This window comes from Sus scrofa, chromosome 3 (genome assembly GCF_000003025.6).
Source record: "Sus scrofa isolate TJ Tabasco breed Duroc chromosome 3, Sscrofa11.1, whole genome shotgun sequence".
Taxonomy (NCBI): domain Eukaryota; kingdom Metazoa; phylum Chordata; class Mammalia; order Artiodactyla; family Suidae; genus Sus; species Sus scrofa.
Window position 1 is genome coordinate 43,711,712 of NC_010445.4, and position 22,865 is coordinate 43,734,576.

Sequence of the window (22,865 nt, forward strand, 5' to 3'; positions counted from 1 at the left end):
AAGAAGGAATTGATTATGTGAAAAAGGAATTTTGAGAAAAAAGTGCATGTCATCTTGGAGTTTGTAATAAAAGAAGAATGGTCATAGATAGGAACAGTCAGAATAGGTTAGGGTTTAACACAATAACAAATCAACTTGGAAATCTAGTAACTTAACTCGAATGCGGGTTGTTCTAGTCCCGTGCACTGGCAGCCACACCTTATGCATTTGTAACCACACCCTCAGAACCCATGACCTCCCAAGTTGCTGCTTCAGGGAAGTTGGTAATGATGGAGGCACACATTCGCCCTGGATTGCATCAGCCTCAAGGTGTAACACATCACAGCTCACTTCCTGCTCACCACACATTGGCCAGACAAGCCATGTGTCCCTAATCTAACTGCAAGGGAGACCAGGAAATGAAGACAGACATTTATCAAGTAATCCCACACATGAACAGAGGGATATTCCAGGAGCGTGGTCTACCAAATAGATGTTCCCTAGATTTCAGGAAAGCAAGTATCAAAAGGCTTGGACAATCTCATTTGTATCACAACAAATCTATACATGCCTTGAATAAAGAAAGACAGAGGAGTTCCCTTTGTGGCTCAGCAGTAATGAACCCAACTAGTACCCATAAGGACATGTGTTGGATCCCCTGCCTTGCTTAGTGGGTTAAGGATCCAGCATTGCCATGAGCTGTGGTGTAGGTCATGGGTATGGCTTGGATCTAATGTCAATGTGGCTAAGGCATAGACCAGCAGCTACAGCTCTGGTTTGACCCTTAGCCTGGGAACTTCCATATGCCACAGGTGCAGCCCTAAAAAGAAAGAAAGACTGAAAGGAAACACTCAGAAATAGTAATAGTGAATAAAACTTCCTGTTATTCAATTGTCTATTGAATAAACTAACATATTTGTTTATGTTATATGGGGGGAGGGTAGTTTCTTCTTTATTTTTTTTATATTTCCTTAGCAATTTTTAATCAGCATGTTTTAGATTCAAAAAAAAATTTAACTGATAAACAAGTCCAGACCAGAGATAACTATGACTCCCATGAGGAAAATGACTCAAAAGAAAAGGAAATTCCTTAAAAATGCACATCTAATTAACCAGCCACAATCAGCCAGCAAGAAGAAAAGTGAGAGGCAGGTACAGACATGACTGTTGCCCCACAGGATGCTTTCTGATGAACTCTGATTTTTCAAGTGAGTCTGTGAAAGATGGATAAAAAGGACACAGAGCAAAGAGAGGTTATGGCCCTAGTAGCTATCATCTCAAGAGAAGAGAGAAAGGGAATGAGAAACAAACAAATAAACAAAAAAGCACATACATTAGGGGACAAATAAGCTGAGGCCAAAAGAAGGAAGTCAAAGCTACATGAGGATTTGCTGGCTGACCATGAAATTGTCCCTTCCTGATTCTGCCAACTTGATTTCTCCATCTGCTCTAAGCCGCAGCCAACTCTCTGCTCTCCAAGTTCCCAGAGCACTTGCCCAAAGGTAACCCAAAGTTAAATGGCAAAAGACCTTAGCAAGGTCTACTCAAGGCTCTGGCCCATCTGGCTTTTGCCTCCATCCTCATCCTCATCCTGCCACCTTCTTAGCCTGTTCCCCACACCCCCCCACCCCCAAACTCTGGGCTCCAGCCTCAATGCCCTTTTTTCATCAATTCCATCCCCACAGCCTTTGCTCTGCCTGGAATATTCCCTCTTCCCTCCGCATCAAACTACCCACTCCCAATATAAGTCTAGGTCCTCTGCTCAGTCCCCTCCCACTTATCTCAGTTTGCACACATCTACTTCCTGAGGGGATTCATGGTGAATTTCATTGTCAGCTTCCAAAAGGGCAGAAACCATAGCTGAAATGGAGTTTCAGGGGTTTTTTTAAACTTCTTTTTTACTTATGGGTGAGAAACCACAGAGAGATCATTTCTTCACCTCACTTTCTTTTTTTTTTTTTTTTTTTTTTTTGTCTTTTTTCCATTTTTTGGGCCGCTCCTGAGGCATACGGAGGTTCCCAGGCTAGGGGTCGAGTCAGAGTTGTAGCCACCAGCCTACACCAGAGCCACAGCAACTCGGGATCCAAGCTGCATCTGCAACCTACGCCACAGCTCTCGGCAATGCCGGATCCTTAACCCACTGAGCAAGACCAGGGATTGAACCCACAACCTCATGGTTCCTCATGGGATTCGCTAACCACTGAGCCACGACGGGAACTCCCACCTCACTTTCTTTACTAAAGAGCCAGTGTCACTAGAGAGTAGGATATTTTGATCTAGAAATGAAGAAACAGTGAGTGTTCATTTTCGTTCCCATTCTCATAATGAATTCTCCATGTGACCTTGGGACCATGACACTTCACCTCTCTGAGCCTACTTCCTCTTTTATAAAAGTTTAATTTAGATGGTGTCTGAGGTGCCTCCTTCAACATATCATGCTAGGTCCTTTGAAATAACAAGACAAAGCTGAAAAATATAGACATTATTAAGAGCAAAGGAAAGGAAGAGGTCACACTAAGAAAAAGAGAAGCCCTCATGGTTGATTGAGGCTCGGCTCTGAGGGCTGAATCCCATTTCAGCAACTTGGTAACCTTGCACCCTTAGGCAGATTGCTTCATCTCCCTGGACCCTGGCTTCCTGTTCTGCAAATGTGATAAGAATACCTGCCTCAGAGTTCCCGTCGTGGCTCAGTGGTTAACAAATCCGACTAGAAACCATGAGGTTGCAGGTTCCATCCCTGGCCTTGCTCAGTGGGTTAAGGATCCGGCATTGCCGTGAGCTGTGGTGTGGGTTGCAGACACAGTTTGGATCCCGCGTTGCTGTGGCTCTGGTGTAGGCTGGCAGCTACAGCTCCGACTCAACCCCTAGCCTGGGAACCTCCAAATGCCGTGGGAGCGGCCCTAGAAAAGGCAAAAAGACCAAAAAAAGAAAAAAAAAGAACACCTACCTCATGGCTTTGATTAGAGGATTAGAGGAGATAATATATTATAACACCTGGAACATCAAAGACTAGGTTACCTGTTAGATCCTTTCCTCTTTCCCACTAACTGTCATGGAATTTAGATGCAGATTATAACTAGATAGGGTGTGAATTGAGACTCCAAAAAAAAAAATCTCTGCATGTAAGGGTTTATGGACACTTAAATTCCTCTGAAGAGGCTTTCTACCACCTAAAAATAAATTGTTGCATTCCCTGAAAATTCATGGAGAAGAATTGAGTTTTTTTCTTCAAGCACACTTTCACATCCAACTAAACACAACTATTTTTTTTTTTTTTTGATACTTGTAATGATTTTAAAGTTGGTTCCTGGAGTTCCCTGATGGCTCGATGGAAGGATCCAGCAGTTGTCACTGCTGGGGGCTTGGGTCACTGTTGCGGAATGGGTTCAATTCCTGGCCTGAGAACTTCCGCATGCTGTGGGGAGAGCCAAAAAATAAAGTTGATTCCCCAGATGTTTACAGACATTTCCTGTCCTCATGGTACAATAGCAAAAGCATCAGTAAAGTCCCCATCCCGACTCCACTGCCGCCATGAATTCCATAACACTGATCACCCTCATCCTTTTCCTGTATTTCAAAGAGAAAGAGTGAGATTTCATTGAAAGAGGAGAAGAGAGTGAAGGAAGCTATTTCAAACCATTTTTTTTTAACCATTTTTTTTTTAAACAAAGAATCTTAGAGTCACTGGATGATAGGCTCTTTGAGAAGGGGAAGACCTTTGAGGATCAGTTTCCGCCCTGTCACTTGGCATTGGTGGTGGTAAGAGACTTGGGCATATCCATATGCAGTGGGCAGAGAAGCTTGGACTTGGAACTAGAAACCTGAGTTCAAGGGATGGCTCTGCCAGTTTTGTGACAATAGGTTGGTCACTTTACCTCTTCAAAGGTCTTCAGCTGTGAAAGGGCACAGTCATCACTGTCTCTCACAGGTAAAGTGGAGAGCCAGGGAGACAGTGATGGTGAGAGTTTTTTGTGAACTGTGCAAAGCAGTTTTCAAATGAAAAGCATCCCCAGGGCTTTCTGGACCCACAACCTCCGAGCTTATAAAGCATATCACTCACCTACCAAAATACAACATCATCTCATCCAGCATAATCTAATTTTGTGAATCATGAAAGAAAAATACTGATGCTCAGCAAAACCCCTGGCAAAGATTAAGTGCGCAATAATTTTTTTCTGAATGATTTAGGTTAAAATAACTAGAGAAGAATTTTTGAGGCCTCATCTGAGTCAGGAGGTGGGTGCATGAAGCCCCCCGAAGTCCCAGTCTCAGGACACCCCCAAACACCCTTGGGCTCTGGTAGAGCTCCTCTGTTCCCTAGAAAAAGTGGTCCAGGGCTATGGTTTACCCACAAGTCAACCTTTGTTTACACTCACAGAAAAGCAGCTTCCCCCATATAAAGCAAGAATCTCTCACTCTCTAAACCTCACCCGCATTGTTCTTCCTTTAAAACTAGTTTCCAAGAAGGTCACATGCAGGAAAAAGTCAGATGAGACTCCAACCTGTGTTAGCCATCTAGAAAAAAGGTCAAACCCTCCTTGAGAAATTCAACCACCACATTTGAGGCATTTTCTGCAACAAGGATATGACATCGACCAGGATGGGTGTTACCACTGACGGTGGAACTGAGGGTATTTTCCTGGATTACCAAAGAGATGGTATGTATTCCTCCCAGAAATTGAATATCTTCAGGGTTTCAGGGGAGGCCTTCACTTGAAAATGTCCTCCCTGTTGAAGTTTCAAACCATTATTTTCATAAGAACTGTATTTTCTTCAGTGAACAAAGCAGGTTCCTAAGGGACAGAAGCCTTCATTAGTGCTGTTATTATTTTTGTTTAGTGCATCTCCATAGCAGCCCACATTCACGGTGTTCTTTGCAACTGTCTATTGGTAACAGTCCTCACGAGACCTGCAGGAGGCAGAGGGGTGAGCAGGGTAACCATCTCTGTGTTGCCTGGAGGAGAAGCACAGATGTAAATACCTGGCTGCCATCATCGTTCACAAAGAATCCATCCTGAGACACCCAAGCTCAGCTCCCATCTGGTCCTACCTTTACATCGCCTACTGCCAGGATGCCAGTTGTTTCCGTGGCTCCTTTTTACAACTAATGGAGCACCAGGTTGATGACCAGGAGGAATTGAATTGAGCAATAGAATAAGAACCCGAGATTTTGCACCTAGGATGGACCTTAATGATCACCTAACCAACCTCATTATTTACAGTTAAACAAGGCTAAACAGCATGTTTTACTCAACTCACACCAACCACTTTATTCCTAGCTCTAAGCTTTTTTACTTTATTTTATTTTATTTTTTGCTATACCTGCAGCATGTGTAAGTTCTCAGGGCCAGGGATCAAACCGGTGCCACAATAGTGACAATGCCAGATCCTTAAGCCCTTTTTTGCTTTTATCATGTTGTGGACTTGCCTTCCCCCCTTTACTTTTTTTATGCCTCCTCTACCCTCTTTGTCTATGCATGTCCTTCATTTAAAATTATGTGGCTTATGTTGGATGGTCTGGAGGTTTGAGATTGGCATATGCACACTGTGGTCGGTGGAATGACTGGCCAACGGGGACCTGCTGTATACCACAGGGAACTCTACCCAACAGTCTGTGATAATCTAGGTGGGAAAAGAATCTGAAAAAGAATGGATATGTGTACATTGATAACTGAATCGCTTTGTTGCACAGCAGAAATTATCACAACCTTGTAAATCAACTATAATAAAACTTTAAAAAATGAAAAAAAAAATTTTTTTTAAATGTGGCTTAAACTACAACCAGGAAACCTGAAACATTTATCTGCTAGGAGCCTGATGTTCTACCACCTGAACTGGACCAGCCTCAAGATCCTGAAAAAGTTGTTGATGATACCAGGCAGGTAACACCGATGCACTATCCTGTATCATGTTCCATCCTTTTCCCCATCCTAGAGGAGGGTTTATCCTTGGGTTTATCCCAGAGAAGACCCAACTTGTCTCTGGGCTCTGGTGGAGGGCAACTTCGCTATAACATGACCAGGGCCGAGTGTTTTCTCTTGAAGCTCTGCCACTTCTGTGTGAAATAGATGGACAGTATTCAGAGAAGTAAAAGGATTAAGATTTCTGTGGTTGAATATCACTTTTCTCTCCTCTTCCCTGCCCTAACCAGGAGGTTGTCACCCCATCCTGAGAGTCAGGTATGCCTACTCAAGCTAACCTCCCTCTTCAGCAAAGATGGATCAGCTTTCCTCAAGAGCCACCACTTAGCTGCGGGGCAGAGATTGGGTTGGGACGACTGAATATTCCATCCATTCATATTTTGTCCCCCTCCCCCTCCTCACCTAGTGCAAAAAAACAAATGGGCCCAAACACAAACCACAGCTCTGAAGAGCCTCCCCAGCTCTAGTCAGGTACCATTCTGATTTTAGGAGTTCTCCCTCCCTCCCCCCACCAAATATCTTTAGAAACTGAAGTTTCCTGTTCTTCTTCCCTTTTTCTCAGACTACATGTTTTAAATTGTTTAGAGTAAAGCAATAAATAAAACAAGTTAGAAATTCCTGGAATCTCTGCAAGCACTGTTATCAAGGATAAAATTTGTCGTTTTCTGGGCCAGTATAAGGTTAAGAAAGAAAAAATACAAAGCAGAATTCTTCCCTGTAAATTCCCCACGATGCAATCATGACCACGCCCACCCCAAAGCAGACAAAAGGCGAAGGAGCCTGACTGGGGCAAAGTTTCCACGCGGAGAGTGAGCGAGTCATCTCTTTGTCGCTCCAGCCAGCACAGGTATTGTTCTTATTACATCTCTGGCTTTTAAAATATTTTTTTGTTTTTCTTCTTGGCGGTTCTCTCTCAAACTCCCTCCTCTGTAACTAAAGCCTCTTCCTTCCTTTCCTGTCCTTCTCTGGTTGAGTGTGTTAGAATCACAGTCAGATTTCAGAAAATGATTCTTTCTACTGATGGGAAATGGAGGGACGGAGGAACTGGCTTTATATGAGGGCACAGGAGGGTATAGCCAAGGCTTCCATTGGAGGGAATATCTTCTACCAAAATCTATTAGGAGAAAACCAGGAAATATCTAACTCTGTCTTGTTCGTGCATCTATTTAAGGTAAATAGCTCATTCTTGTTGAGGTTTTCTTTTTTTTGTTGTTAGTTACTTGCTCAAATTTTCATTGAATGCCTACGATGTGTGGTGCATTGGGTCAGACACAGAAGGGATACCAAGATTCTAAAAGAACTTGACAGTCTAGTAGAGGAGGCAAATACATATGCAAATAATTCAAGGGAGTGAAAAGAAGAATTGGCAAAATGGTGGGTGTGAGCTAAGTCACTCAGGAAGATTCTCAAGAAGCCCAAAGGGAGGTGGTTCCCCTTGCAGGCATCTGGTTCTGAAGCTGGCTGGACTGACAGCTACTGGTGTTCTCTGTTACAGAAGTGAAGATGGCCAAAGTCCCTGACCTCTTTGAAGACCTGAAGAACTGCTACAGGTAGGAAAGAGATTCTGTCTCTTGGGATTTAACGAGGGGATCAACTCATATTAGAACCCAGCCAGGGAGTTCCCGTTGTGGCTCAGTGGGTTAAGAACCCAACTAGTAGCCATGAGGATGCGGGTTCCATCTCTGACCTGGCTCAGTGGGTTAAGGATCCAACTTCGCTGTGAGCTGCGGTGTAGGTCGCAGATGCGGCTCGGATCTGGCATTGCTGCGGCTGTGGCATAGGCTGGCAGCTGCAGCTCCAATTTGACCACTAGCCTGGGAACTTCTATATGCCGCAGGTGCGGCACTAAAGAGGGGGGAGAAAAAAGCAGAATCTTGCTGGGATTACAGTACCCAGCATGGGGCCATATCCGCAGAGGCTGTAGAGATGTGTCCTAGCTCTGAAGTCAGGTCAGGTTCAAAGAGGATGCGGAGAAATTAAGCATCCAGCATGTAAACTGAAGTGAAATTTACAGGGAAACAGCCGTTTTAGAAAGATGACTTTTAAGGTCTGCTGAGTCGTAGTGGTTTTCAACATCTTCTTAGTCACAGCCTCCGTCGGGTTCATATGCCCTGAAACAGTAATGGGTTTTAATGGACTGCCAGAAAAAGAAACTTTTCTCAGGAAAACTTCTTGATCACAATCTGGAACAGGAAATGTCTTCACAGTACTTCGAGCATGTGAAACATACACAGTCAATCTCATTCAGACATAGGAGAAAGATAAATGAATAAAAAGTTAAAATTGCAGACCCCTTTAAACAAATACGGTGTTCCCATTACCTTTTTAAAATTTATTAGAGTATAGTTCATTTACAAGTTTGTGTTAGGTTCAATAGAGCAAAATGAATCAGTTATACATATAGAAAATACATGTAATATAATATATATGTATATAATTTTTCAGACTCTTTTCCCATATGAGTTATTACAGAATATTGAGTAGAGTCCCCTGTGCTCTACAGTAGGTCCTTGTTAGTTATTTATTTTATATGTAGTCATGTGTATATGTTGATTCCAAACTTCTGGTTTATCCCTTCCCCTGACATTTCCCCTTTGGTAACCATAAGTTTGATTTCAAGATCTGTGAGGCTATTTCTGTTTTGAAAATAAGTTCATTTATATCACTTTTATTAGATCCAACATATAAGAGATATCACATGATATGTCTTTTTCTCTGACTGCCTTACTTCACTTAGTATGATAATCTCTAGGTCCATCCATATTGTTGTTTTCATGGCTGAGTAATATTCCATTGTATATATGTACCACATCTTTCTTTATCCATTCCTCTGTTGATGGACATTTAGGTTGCTTCCCTGTCTTGGCTACTGTAAATAGTGCTGTGATGAATATTGGGGTACACATATCTTTTCAAATCCATTACCTATTGAAATACTCTGACAGACTAGGCTATAGAAATGTTGCTTAGATATTTTGCAAGGGATAAATTATTAATTCTGCATTAGTGAATACATGAAAGCAAGTTGTAACATATGACCTATCTGGTTAAAATTAAAATGGGTGCTTCAAAAATATTTCTTCTCCCCTGAGTCAGAAGCTTAAATTTTTTCCTTGAAGTTCAATTATGACTCTTCAGTTTATAAATAGAGCATAAATAAAGTTCAAGGCCTGACCTGATGATTACTAATTCCAAATTATCAGGTACAAATTACTGCATGTTTGTGTATGTACAGAAGTCCTTAATTTTCAAAGATGACAGTAATGACTGCGAGTGTGTATTACCCAAAGCTAATATGGTTATTAAAATATGTTGACCATTGACTATAGTGATATAACAAAAGAACTGTATCCTTGTTTAACAGTGAAAATGAAGAATACAGTTCTGATATCGACCATCTCTCTCTGAATCAGGTAAGCAAATGACTGTACTTCTTATGGGATTGCTATGCTTATACTTTACTTTCTCTACCAAGAGAGAACCGTTTGTGGCTTGAGTCCCCAGATGTTTTTGTTTTACCTTCAGTAGAAGTCCAGACACATGCATGTTTTCATTATAAGTGAGACTGACTGCCTCTCTCCACCTGACAGTTGATGGCTCTCTTCCTGCTCACCAACTTTTACCAAGAGAGAGTAGAATTCTCCTGAAATTCCAAGAATGAAGTGCCATCCTGGGACAGCTTCTTCAGGCCACTGCACCTGGGGTCTGTCTCCTAAAGTGATGTCTGTGGCATCCTCTCTAACACCAGCTCCAGACATTAGAGGTGATCCTCTGAACATAATAGCCCATGAAGCAGTGATGGAGGATGCAGGCCAACAGAAAGCAGGAAATCTTACCACTCACATGCTGTGTTGTTTTGCTAAGAGACCACAAATAGGCAGCCTAGGTAGTGCCTTAGACTTCAATACTGGCTCTAAAAGCTGTTCCCAAAGGAGTATTTCTAAAATATTTGAACATACCCACAAATGGGTAACCCACTGTGGGGAAACTAACTGGAAGGCTGCAACTCACGAAGATCATTTGTAGACCTGTGTCATCACATCTCCTTTTTTTAATTGACATAGAGTTGACTTACAATATTGTGTTAGTTTCAGGTGTAGAACATAGTGACTCTGGGTTTTTTTCTGATTACATTCCATTATAGGTTATTTACAAGATATTGAAAATAAAAAATGTAATTGTAATGTATACATGTAAGGATAACTTGATCCCCTTGCTGTACAGTGGGAAAAAAAAAAAAACAAGATATTGAAAATAGTTTGCTATGCAGAAAATCCATGTTGTTTATGTATAGTAATTTGTCTCTGTTAATCCCATACCCCTAATTTGCTCCTCTCCCCTTTGGTAACTACAAGTTTGTTTTTCATGTCTGTGAGTCTGTTTGTGTTTTGTATACAGATTCATTTGTATTCTTTTTTAGAGTCCACATGTAAGTGATGTCATACAGTATTTGTCTGACTTACTTCACTAAGCATAGCATTTCATTTTTGAGTCTGCAGATGGATGACAATGACTTTCCAAGAGATCACATCCTTCCAGGGAAATCCTAAAAGGAGGGATGGGAGGGAGGGGAAGAATGAGGAGGGAAGGAGGCAGAGAAAGAGGAAAGAGGGAAGGAGAGATGGGGGAGGGGAAGACTGATGAAAAGTGGGTTACCCAAAACCAAAATGAACATCCTCTCTAAGTCTGTTGAACTAAACTCTTGTAAATGAGTCTCATTCTATGGCTATAGACAACCTCTCAGTTTCCATTTTCTTTCTTCACAGAAGTCCTTCTATGATGCCAGCTATGAGCCACTTCCTGGGGACGGCATGGATAAATTTATGCCTCTGAGTACCTCTAAAACCTCTAAGACATCCAGGCTAAACTTCAAGGACAGTGTGGTGATGGCAGCAGCCAACGGGAAGATTCTGAAGAAGAGACGGTTGAGTTTAAATCAGTTCATCACCGATGACGACCTGGAAGCCATTGCCAATGACACAGAAGAAGGTAAGGGGTCAAGTGCAATAATACCCTTGTTTTTTATTTTTTAAACAAGTGAGGGAGTTCCCATCGTGGCACAGCAGAAACGAATCCAACTAGGAACCATGAGGTTGTGGGTTCGATCCCTGGCCTCACTCAGTAGGTTAAGGATCCGGCGGTGCCATGAGCTGTGGTGTAGGTTGCAGACGCAGCTCAGATCCCTCATTGCTGTGGCTGTGACTTGGGCCAGCAGTTGTAGCTCCAAGTTGACCCCTAGCCTGGGAACCTCCATATGCCTCAGGTGTGGCCCTAAAAAGAAAAAAGACAACAAAAAAAAAAATGGGGACAGCAGAGTAAAATAAAGCCAGCAGGGAAAATAAAACCTAGAATCAGAGTGACCAAAGGGTAACCAGACATTAGTCTAGTAACTATAAAAAAAGAAAAATTAATGTTTATCCTTCTCCAGTGGGGAGAGAGCAGCCGTGACCTGAGTCTAGCATCCATGATCACAGGCTTGTTGGTGGCCGTGATGTTAAGGTTCTGTGACTTTCAGCCTATTGGCAAAAAGCAGTTAGTAGGTGACCACTTAGGAGTTACGCTCCTCTGCATACTAATTATGAGTCCTTGGGCAAGTTGCTTAACCTGTCTGTGCTCCAGTTTCCTCTACTGTAAAACAGAGATAAAGTGGAGATAATCAGAGTCCCTACTTGTTGTGAAGATGAAATGAGGCAACACTCTCACACTTCTAGGCTAGAATAATGCCTGTCACATAGAAAACACCTAATAGGAGTTCCCTTGTGGCTCAGCGGAAGCGAGTCTGACTAGGAACCATGAGATTGTGGATTCAAACCCTAGCTTCGCACTGTGGGTTAAGGATCTGGCATTGCCCCGAGCTGTGGTTTAGATCGCAGACTAGGCTCTGATCCTTCGTTGCTGTGGCTGTGGTGTAGGCCTGCAGCTGTAGCTCCGGTTTGACCCCTAGCCTGGGAACCTCCATGTGCCGAGAGTGCAGCCCTATAAAGCAAAAAAAAAAGAAAGAAAGAAAGAAAAGAAGAAAACACCTAATAAATGTTAGCTATTTTATAATGTAATATTATAGATATATTAAGTGTGTATATAATATATTTTATATTATATAAATATATTTATAATAATACAATATATATCAAACATATATTAAATGTATTTCTATAGTATGTAAACATAATATAATATATTTATAATATAATATTGTTATTATTTCTATTACTACTAGCTTTGTTACTACTACCTACTTTATTAATTCATTAATGACTTATCGCTAATCTTCATGACAACCCTACATTCTCTTTTTACATATGACAAAATTAAGCTCAGTAAGATAGTGACCTTCCCAAAATCTCATAGTGTGTAAGTGGTAGAGCTTCAAACCAAGGCAGTTCTGACTATAGAAATGATGGTTTTTCTCTCCCATGCCTTTACTGTATAAGCCACTACATGAAACTTAAACCCAACTTTTTTAAGGTAACAGCTAAACATTCACGTGTTCACCTAGAAAATTGGAAAATACGAGAAACTATAAGAAAGCAAATTAAAATCACTCATACTACCCCTCAAAGTTTACCACTTCCAGCACTATGGTACTTTCCTTAAAGTCTTTTTTGTATATATACACATGCAGAAACAACTATGTTAAAACATTATTAGGATCAAATATATAGTTTTATATCCAACTTTTTTCATCTAACAGTAACTAAAGGGCATTTTCGAGCACTGATTTTTCACCATTATAAGTAATGCAGAAATGAATATCTGTATCAGTAAATCTTTTTTTTTCTTGGCCTCATGTGTGGCCTGTGGAAGTTTCTGGGCCAGGGATCAGGCTCACAACCTGTTGCACAAGGCCGGACCTTTAACGTGCTAAGCCAAAAGGGAACTTCCAGTAAATTTCCATTTCTATCATTTATTTTCTTATAATTAAAAGATTGTTGGAAGTAGAATTACTCAGAGCCATGAATATTTGTAGAGCTGTTGATACATACCACTGTTCAGAAATGTGCTAGGTAGAAAAACAAAACAAAACAAAAAGGCGGTAGGAGTTCCCGTTGTGCCTCAGTGGTAACGAATCTGACTAGTATCCATGAGGGCTCAGGTTCAATCCCTGGACTCGCTTAGTGGGTTAAGGATCCAGTGTTGCCATGAGCTGTGGTGTAGGTCGCAGACGAAGCTCGGATCCCGTGTTGCTGTGGCTGTGGTGTAGGCCGGTGGTTACAGCTCTGATTCAACCTCTAGCCTGGAAACTTCCATATGCCGAGGGTGTGGCCCTAAAAAGACAAAAAATAATAATAATTAAATAAAAATAAAACCTTGGTAACTAAGGGGGAAAAAAGAGCAGTAAACATCTAGACCCGCATCTCTGTGACGTTACATAATTCTTAGGGGATTCATTTTTTTTTTCTCAAGATGCATTAACTTGCAAATACAGGTGGGGAATCGAAGGAGTCTTCCTGGTTGCTCCAAACAACCAAACATGTTGCACAAATAATCTCTTTTTTTAAAAATCTATTGCCTGTAGAATCGAACTGTCAAAAGAAATAAGTAACCAGAGTTCTCATCATGGTGCAGTGGAAATGAATCCAACTAGGAACTACGAGGTTGCGGGTGTGATCCCTGACCTCGCTCAGTGGGTTAAGGATCCAGCATTGCCGGGAGCTGTGGTGTAGGTCACAGACTCGGCTTGGATCCTGCGTTGCTGTGACTCTGGTGTAGGCCAGTGGCTACAGCTCCGATTAGACCCCTAGCCTGGGAACCTCCGTATGCCACAGGTACGGCCCTAAAAAGACAAAAGACAAAAGACCAAAAAAAAAAAAAAAAAAAGTGAAAGAAATAAGTAACCACAGTGAGAGACCTAGAACCTGTTCTGTCATTGGGGAGATTTCACTTCCCTCTCGGTTTCCTCACAGAGATTGGGATGTTCCTTATGACCCTTCCGTAGCTATTCTCTATGCTTATATTAGAGCAGGTAAAGCATCTATGTTTGTATCTAGACATTAACCTGAGCTTGTGATAATGGTTTCAGAAATCATCAAGCCCAGATCAGCAACATACAGCTTCCAGAGCAACATGAAATACAACTTCATGAGGGTCATCAACCACCAGTGCATCCTGAATGATGCCCGCAATCAAAGCATCATTCGAGACCCGTCAGGTCAATACCTCATGGCTGCTGTGCTAAATAACCTGGATGAGGCAGGTAAACGGACACAACTGTCTTCTCCCCCTTCCTCTTATTTCAGTATTTCTTTTAAGCTTGCTTGCTTTTTTTTTTTTTTTTTTTTTTTTTTTGCTTTTTCCATGGCCACACCTGCAGCATATGTTAGTTCCCAGGCTAAGGGTCAAATCATAGCTGCAGCTGAGGCCTAGGCCACAGCCACAACAACTCGGGATCCTTAACCCACTGAGCAAGGCCAAGGATGGAACCCACTTCCTCACGGACACTATGTCGGGTTCTTAACCCACCGCCAGTGGGAACTCCTCTTTTCAGCTTTCTGCTTTCAAAGAATGAACCTCTCTAGATTCTGGGCTTTGCACAATTCTTTTAGAATCAAATGAAGCACATAACCCCCTGTAAAAATTCCAAGCAAGCACAGCCAAATCTGGAAGCTCCATAAGGGGAAATTGTCCTAGCTCTGAAAGCACTAGTGCAGTATAAAGCTTTCCGAGCTACTGTCTCCTTCTATTCTCTGAGATAGTCTTACTTTCGATTTGAAAGATAAGAAAACTGTCTCCAAAATAATAAATAAATAAAACTACCCAGATTTACTCAGAAGCCAGTGATGGGCCATCATTCTCCATTAGAAAGCCTGCTGATCAAACTTACAAATAACAACAAACCAGCATCATTGTTTTGATAACATAATTGAGAGACAAAACAGCCACTAAGCAGCAGACATGTTCTGAAGAATGAAATTTAGAATCCAAGAAACGTTGCCACACCCATCCAGTTTCCATGGTGTACATGTTTTAACTTCAGGACCTGTCATCAGTAAACAACGTTATTTTCAGAAATTCCAAGAGTCTATTTTGCAATAAACAAGCAGGGCTCTTTCTGATGAGACCTACTTCAGCTAATGTGCTTTCCACTCTGTGCCCATTACAAATTATTTTGTGTTCTATTTTCCTACTTAAGGTTATTTCACACAGTTTTCCCACAATATATGTGTTTACCATTTTTTTTTCCTATTTTATTTTTATGGCTGCAGCTGCAGCATATGGAAGTTCCCAGCCTAGGGGTCGAATTGGAGTTGCAGCTGCCAACCTGCACCACAGCCACAACAACAAGTGATCCAAGGTGCATCTGTGATCTACACCACAGCTCACGGCAACACCTGATCACTGACCTGCTGAGCGAAGCTAAGGATCAAACCCGCATCATCATGGATACTAGTATGATTTGTTTCTGCTGCACCACAATGGGAACTCCTGTGTTTGCCATTTTTAATGACACTGGAATATTCCATCATGTTGCTATGCTGGTCCCTTGGGTTTGCTCTAAATAACACAGTTGCAAACATCTGTGTATAAATTATTTCTTTCCCTAAGAGGTTATTTCTTTGCAGAATATCCCACATGCTGGATTTCTAGGCACAAATAATTTTACAGCTCTTATTAAGCACTTTTCTCTAAGGAAAACTGAACTACTTTTCACTGTCATCGTTAGCAACATACGAGTGTGTCAGCTTCCTTAAACCCATCCATTTTACTCATGACCTCACAAATCTCAGGGTCTTATCTCATGCATAGAATTACAAAAAGATTCAATAAGTGCTCAACCCCAAGCATTCATTCAACACAGAAAATTCTAAAGCCATTACCCATGTGTTTACCTGCCTAGTAAATAATAATAATGCCTAGTAATCCAATAATGTATAAATTCCACTCCTGACCTTCAGGTACTTACACAACAGTTGGGGAAATAACACACACACACACACACACACACACAGCATCTTCATAAACACTTGATTTTACACCAGTACAATGGATTTAGTTTCTTCTTTGGCTTTTCTCATTGCCAGTGAAATTTGACATGGCTGCTTATACATCAAATGATGATTCGCAACTTCCTGTGACTCTAAGAATCTCAGAAACCCGACTGTTTGTGAGTGCTCAAAACGAAGACGAACCCGTGTTGCTGAAGGTCAGTTGTTCTCAGTCAACAGGCCAACCACCTGCTCCCCAGCAGGGTGCCCAGTCCTCTTCTTTTCCTACCACAATCCCACCTGCCCATTTGCCTCCCCATCCCACGTCTGTCTCCTGAAGCAATTAATTCTAGGCAAGATCCATAAGAGAGCAGGGTGGAAGTTGCAAAGGTACAGAAAGGGTAAATTGCCTTCTTCTTTCTCCTTCCCCTGCCTCACCCCATCCCCCTCCCATCCTTGGGCATCCATTTATTCCATCCATCTTGGAACTTTACTGACATTTACTATCTGCCCAACGTGATAGTAGGCATTAAGACAGTGGGCTCTCCCTCCAAGAAACTCAAATGAGCCACTGAGATCAAAGATTAATCACCTGCCAATGGTACAAAGCCAAAAGCTGAGGGCCAGGACCCAAACCCCAGCCTAGAGCTTCCAGAGCTTACAGGCCAGCCTTAAAGATAGAAGGGACACACATGGAGCTGGGGCACTCTGAAGAGAAAAGTTACGTAGAGGCTGAGATTTGCAAGAGCTTTGCATTTGATTTCATTTGAAGGATAGTAACAAGCCCTCAAAGGGCCTCAAAAAGGGAAATGTCCTGACTTTACTTATATTTTCCAATATGGAGACTAGATCAGAACAAAAGCAATAGAGAAACCAGAGATCCCAGTTAAGAGTTTATAGGAACAGTCGGGGGGGAGTTCCCATTGTGGCTCAGTGGGTTAAGAATCCAACAAGTATCCCCTGGCTCACTCAGTGGATTAAGGATCCAGCATTGCCATGAGCTGCAGGGTAGGTTGAAGATGCTGCTCAGATCTGGCATTGCTGTGGCTGTGGCATAGGCTTGGAGCTGCAGCTCCGATTCAGCCCCTAGCCCAGGGACTTCCATATGCCACAGGTGCGGCCATAGAAAGAGAAAAAAAAAAAAAAACAACAACAACATTCTGTGGGCGGGGAGTCATGAGATAGGTGGAAAGAAGGGGACAGAATCTGGTTATATTTTGGAAATAGAACCAACAGGAGAAGAGGAGAAATTCCATTTACTGATGGGGAAAACTAGGAGACGAATAGGTTTGGGAAATAGAATCCTTGTTGGAGTTCCCTGGTGGCTCAGTGGGTTAAGGATCTGGCATTGTCACTGCAGTGACTCTGGGTACTGCTGTGGTGCGGTTTAATCCCTGGCCCAGGAACTTCCATATGCCATGGGCACAGCCAAAGAAAATCCTTGTTGACATTGAAAACTCCAAGGAAACTTCAAAAGGATATTTAGTTCTTTTCAACTGAAAGAGCAGAAAAGAAGCATCTCAAGTTAGAATTTGAATTTTGTTTTTCCATGAAAGTACTGTTAGATTTTTTTATATTCCTCCTGTAAAAAGATCACAATAGTGGGGGAAAAAAACTGTATTGAAAGGGTTCAGCTGCTGATGTGACTGAGAAGTTGTGCGTATGTGTACTGGTTTTCTTAACCTTCAGCTATAGACCTAAATACAGAGATAAACATCTCTAAATTCTAAATTGTTTTCCCGAAGTATGATTTGCACATTTAGTGGTTGAATGTTTCAAAGTCTTAGAGTCAGGGAGTTCCAGTTGTGGCTCAGTAGTAATGAACCCAGCTAGTATCCAAGAGGATGCAGGTTTGATCCCTGGCCTTGCTCAGTGGGTTAAGGATCTGACATTGCCCTGAGCTGTGGTGCAGGTCGCAGACGCAGCTTGGATCCCGCATTGCTATGGCTGTGTCATAGGCTGGCAGCTGTAGTTCCAATTCAACCCCTAGACTGAGAACTTCCATATGCTACAGGTTTGGCCTTAACAAAAAAAAAAAAAAAAAAAAAAAAAAAAGTCTTAGAGTCACTAGTGATCAGATTTGATGCAAAATGCTTTCTGTCCATGTTGAAGGTGAGATAAGAACAACGTTTCAACCTCCCTGCCAGAACACCAGGAGACACTAGTGTCTTGGCCATCTTCATGATGAAATTGGATTTCTCTCCAGCTAACCAAGGAAATCAATTATTATGAATAGTCAAGGCTATACATCTAATAGGCATTTAATAGATGCTTTCTGAATAAACAAGTAAATGAAGAACCTATATCATCATTTTACAGAGTCATAGTCCTAAAGTGCTGTTTCTCACAAAGGCCAAATGCCAAGGGACTGAGCATCAGTTCTTTTTTTAGCATCCTCTTGTTCTCTAACAGATCTTTGTGCTTCTTATCCTAGGAGCTGCCTGAGACACCCAAAACCATCAAAGATGAGACCAGTCTCCTCTTCTTCTGGGAAAAGCATGGCAATATGGACTACTTCAAATCAGCCGCCCATCCAAAGTTGTTTATTGCCACAAGGCAGGAAAAACTGGTGCACATGGCACCGGGGCTGCCCTCTGTCACTGACTTTCAGATACTGGAAAACCAGTCTTGACTCTGGTGTCTACTTACCTGTGAAGTGTTGACAGGCCGTATGTACCATGTACATGAAGGAGTTAAATCTTTCACTCTTAGTCACTCGCTGAGCATGTGCTGAGCCTTTGTAATTCTAAATGAATGTTTACTCTCTTTGTAAGAGAGGGAGCGAAGTCTGGTAGAACCAACACTAACAAATAACATCGCTTAGTATTTAAAAAACACACTGTCATTTACAAACTACCAATCATTTTAATTATTATTCTGCATAACAATCTTGGGAGGACCAGGGTTACTGACTATGGCTACCAAAAAGGTTCTACCCATATTACAGATGGGTTAACTAAGGCCTGAGGATATTAAGAAGTATCCACAATAGCAGCTGGAATGAGAAGCTATGGACCCAGGATTTCATTCCACCTGCTTACCTTTTGCTTTTAAGTTGCTGATGGACCCTATATAACATTGTAAGTTTCTGGAACCTCAATTTAATCTTAAAAATATATATATATACATATATATACACACACACATACATAGCATATACATGTACATTATGTATATAATATTTATTATTATATCTATTATATCTATGTAATAGATTATATCTCCTTCCTGCCTCAACAGTATTCTATGACAGTGAGCTTGTTTTAGTAAAATGCTTCTTGAAGCTGAGCCTCCAGAAGAAGGCAAAGCCTGAAATGTTATTTTAAGTTATTATTTATATATACATATGTATTTATAATATTATTTCTAATATAAGTATAACATATTATTATATTTATGTCAACTCCTTGTGATCTCTGAGTATGACCAGTCATCTTCAATGATAGCAGACAGTGTTTTCCAGGTTGAATGAGTTGGAGGTACTAAGGCATTTTGGGCCAAGTTGTTGTACTTTTTCCATGGCCATGAAGGTCTGTATTCTAGTAACTGGGAGCCCTGTAATTATGATAATAAATTTATCATAATTACCTTGTTTGTTTGAGCTGATCATTGGCCAAAAGCTTTGACTTGTCTGCCTTTAAACTCGCCTTGGCATTCCTGTGTCATTCAGTTTCACCTGCTATCAAATCCTACCAGCTAAAATGGGATGAACTTAATTTTGGCAACCACGGGACAACTGTGATCTAAATTTTTTTTTTCTAGAGTTCCCTTTGTGGCTCAACTGGTTAAGAACCTGAAGTAGTCTCCATGAGGATGCAGGTTCTATGCCTAGCCTCACTTAGTGGTTTAAAGATCCGGCATGGCCACAAACTGTTGCATAGGCCGCGGAGGTGGCTCAGAGCTGGCATAGTGGTATAGGCCTCAACTACAGCTCCAATTTGACCCCCAGCCTAGGAACTTCCATACGCCACAAGCGTGGCCTTAAAAAGAAAAAACCAAGCTTTCTTTTCCAGAACATAAGCACTGTTCTTTCTAGTTCTCAATCTTATGAGCATATCCTACTATTACATTCCCATCAACAATAAGGATTGATACATTATTATCAATGACAATTGAATAAATGTTACAAAAAGGTAAACCTGACACATAATTATTTGTTGTCTTAAACATTATTTTACTGCATGGTAATTGGGAACAGATGATAAAAGTTCACAAAAATAACTATAATGAGTGTTATTTCACAAATCCAGACCAAGATTTTGTGGTTAGCTTGCTAATACATTAAGGATCTTCCCAGGTTCAATATCCTGTGTTACAATACATGTAACAATGCATGTGTTCATTTATCCAGACAAACAACACATGTGTTCATTTTTCCATACAAATGCACATTCAGAGACACACTAGGGACTAATGGATCCCTTTGGAAACACGAGATACAATGTATGCTGAGTTGGAAAAAGCCAAAATCAAGAGAACTTGGAATTAGATGTGGGACATAATAAGGAAGTAGTCCAAGATGACTCTCAGTTTTTTGAGAATAGGTGAGTGGTGGTGTCTTCATCAATATTTTTGGTAGAAATATAGCAATCTCCTAAATTCCAGGATGACGTAGAATGAGTACCATTTTAGACACATGATTTGAGTTACTGGCAGGACACCAAACACGCAGATGTGCAGTGGGAAATGATGACGTGTCTGGAACCCAAGAGAAGTTAGAATTAAATGGTGATTGGAAGACATCAGCAGGTTTACAGCTGGTAAAATGCTAAAAATTACATCAGAGAAGAAAAAGAAGAGAAGAATATGGTGAACACTGCTCACCTATACATGCAATCACTATCTCCCCATCTTCCTCACTGACAGAACCACGACTTCATTTAGAAGGAAATAACACCACAGGGAACTATATCCAATCTCTTGTGGTAGAACATGATGGAAGATAGTATGAGAAAAAGAATGTATATAATGTGCACGTGTGTGTGCTTGTGTGCGCGCACACATATGCGTGCACGCAGGTGCACACACACACACATACACACACACACACACACGAATGAAAAATGAAATAAAATAAAATTGCAGTTCCCATCGTGGCACAGCAGAAATGAATCCGACTAGGAACCATGAGGTTGCAGGTTCGATCCCTGGCCTCACTCAGTAGGTTGAAGATCCAGCATTGCTATGAGCTGTGGTGTAGGTCACAGATGTGACTCAGATCTGGAGCAGCTGTGGCTGTGCTGTAGGTTGGCAACTACAGTTCCTATTAGACCTCTAGCCTGGGAACCTCCATTTGCTGCAGGTGAGGCCCTAAAAAGACAAAAAGAAAAAAGAAAAAAAAATACATTTTGACCCAAAGAATAAAATCACTTAGTCTATCAATGGTCATTCTGTCCTCACAAGATTGAGTCATGTTGGGTTAGTCCTGTCTAATGAGATGGCAGTCTAGGCAGGGGGCAGTTCTGAGAAAGATTTTCTACCCCTGATAAAAGATAGGGCCATATAGGAGAAAATCTCTTTTTTCCCCTCCTTCCTTCTTGCATGAGACGTGGTCAGTGAGGATGTGGAGCTTGGAACTGTGGTAACCAGCTTCTCAAGCAGGAAGACACAGCCACCTGGTGAGAAAAGCAGATGGCAGGAGAAAAAGAATCAGCATCTTAGATTGCACTGTTGCCCTAAGAACCTACTGCCAGACCTCAAGACCACAAGAAACAGGATTGTGATTTTATTTTATATATTTATTTATTTATTGTCTTTTTGTCTTTTTAGGGCCACACCTGTGCCATATGGAGATTCCCAGCCTAGGGGTCAAATCGGAGCTGTAGCCGTTGGCCCACACCACAGCCACAGCAACACGGGATCCGAGCTGCATCTGCAACCTACACCACAGCTCATGGCAATGCCTGATCCTTTAACCCACTGAGCGAGGCCAGAGATCAAACCCACAACCTCATGGTTTCTAGTGGGATTTGTTTCCCCTGTGCCACGATGGGAACTCCAGGACTGTGATTTTAAATCACTTATATTTGGTTTGCTATTACTTCCAGCCAAATTCGTCCCAAATTAGCATCTCAGAATACAGACACAGACAGAGAGATACAGATACAGAGCACCAAAGAAAACCAGAGAAAAGGAAGAAACCTGTTTTCTTGTTTCTTCCACCCCTTTTTTTCTAGCTGCCATTACTTTCCTAGGGTTTCCATACACCAAGTCTGGCTAGAGTAAGACTAGTTATCTTAATATTTAAAGAAACAGAGAAATACACAACAGTGAACAAGCAATACCAAATCAAGAAATCTTAAAAAGCATAATAGCTTCTCTGTCTTTGATATTAATGAATATTCACTGATGTTAATATTAATATCAATCATTCATTTGATATAAAATGAATTTAATATTGAAATATGAATAGTGAAATATCGAAATGGCCTCAAATGTTATTCTAACAGAATCAGCTAGGCACGTTCTCTACTCTCCACTTCTCAGCTGCCTAAACAGTGAGAAGGTAACCAAGATAAGCTTCAGCAATCCTCGCATGGGAGTTCCCATCATGGCTCAGCAGTAAAGAACCCAACTAGTATCCATGAGGATGTGGGTCTGATCCCTGGCCTTGCTCAATGGGTTAAGGATCCATTGTTGCCTGGAGCTGTAGTGTAGGTCACAGACTCAGCTCAGATCCCATGTTGCTGTAGCTGTAGCTTAGGGCAGCAGCTACAGCTCAAATTTGACCCCTAGCATGGAACTTTGGGAACTTCATATGCCATGGGTATTATCCTAAAAGGACAAAAAAAAAAAAAAATCCCAGCACAAACTTGTTGGAATCTGTTTCTTTTAGTATGGTCTTATACATTAGTTTCCATGTTGATGACAGTAGAGTCAAATCACCTTTAAGTCCAAGGTACAGAAGAAAAAGGGAAAGGATATCTCCCTAACCTTCCTTCCCATTAAATCATTCCTCTGATGTTTATATATACTTACACTTGAGCTTTTGGTGGGGAGGGGAGGGAGCTGATGGAAATAGTTAAGACAGCAATAATTATTG

The 22,865-nt window shown here is 41.4% G+C and overlaps 1 protein-coding gene across 5 annotated transcripts; it reads left to right on the forward strand.

Annotated features, from left to right (window-relative positions):
- Positions 6,609-19,957, forward strand: IL1A (interleukin 1 alpha). 5 transcript variants are annotated; one of them, XM_013987857.2, is made up of 8 exons: positions 6,705-6,747; positions 7,396-7,450; positions 9,265-9,313; positions 9,491-9,663; positions 10,667-10,889; positions 13,921-14,094; positions 15,920-16,041; positions 18,258-19,957. In XM_013987857.2, the coding sequence occupies exons 5-8, from the start codon at positions 10,712-10,714 to the stop codon at positions 18,453-18,455; spliced, it is 672 nt and encodes a 223-aa protein (XP_013843311.1). In that variant the 5' UTR covers positions 6,705-6,747; positions 7,396-7,450; positions 9,265-9,313; positions 9,491-9,663; positions 10,667-10,711; the 3' UTR covers positions 18,456-19,957.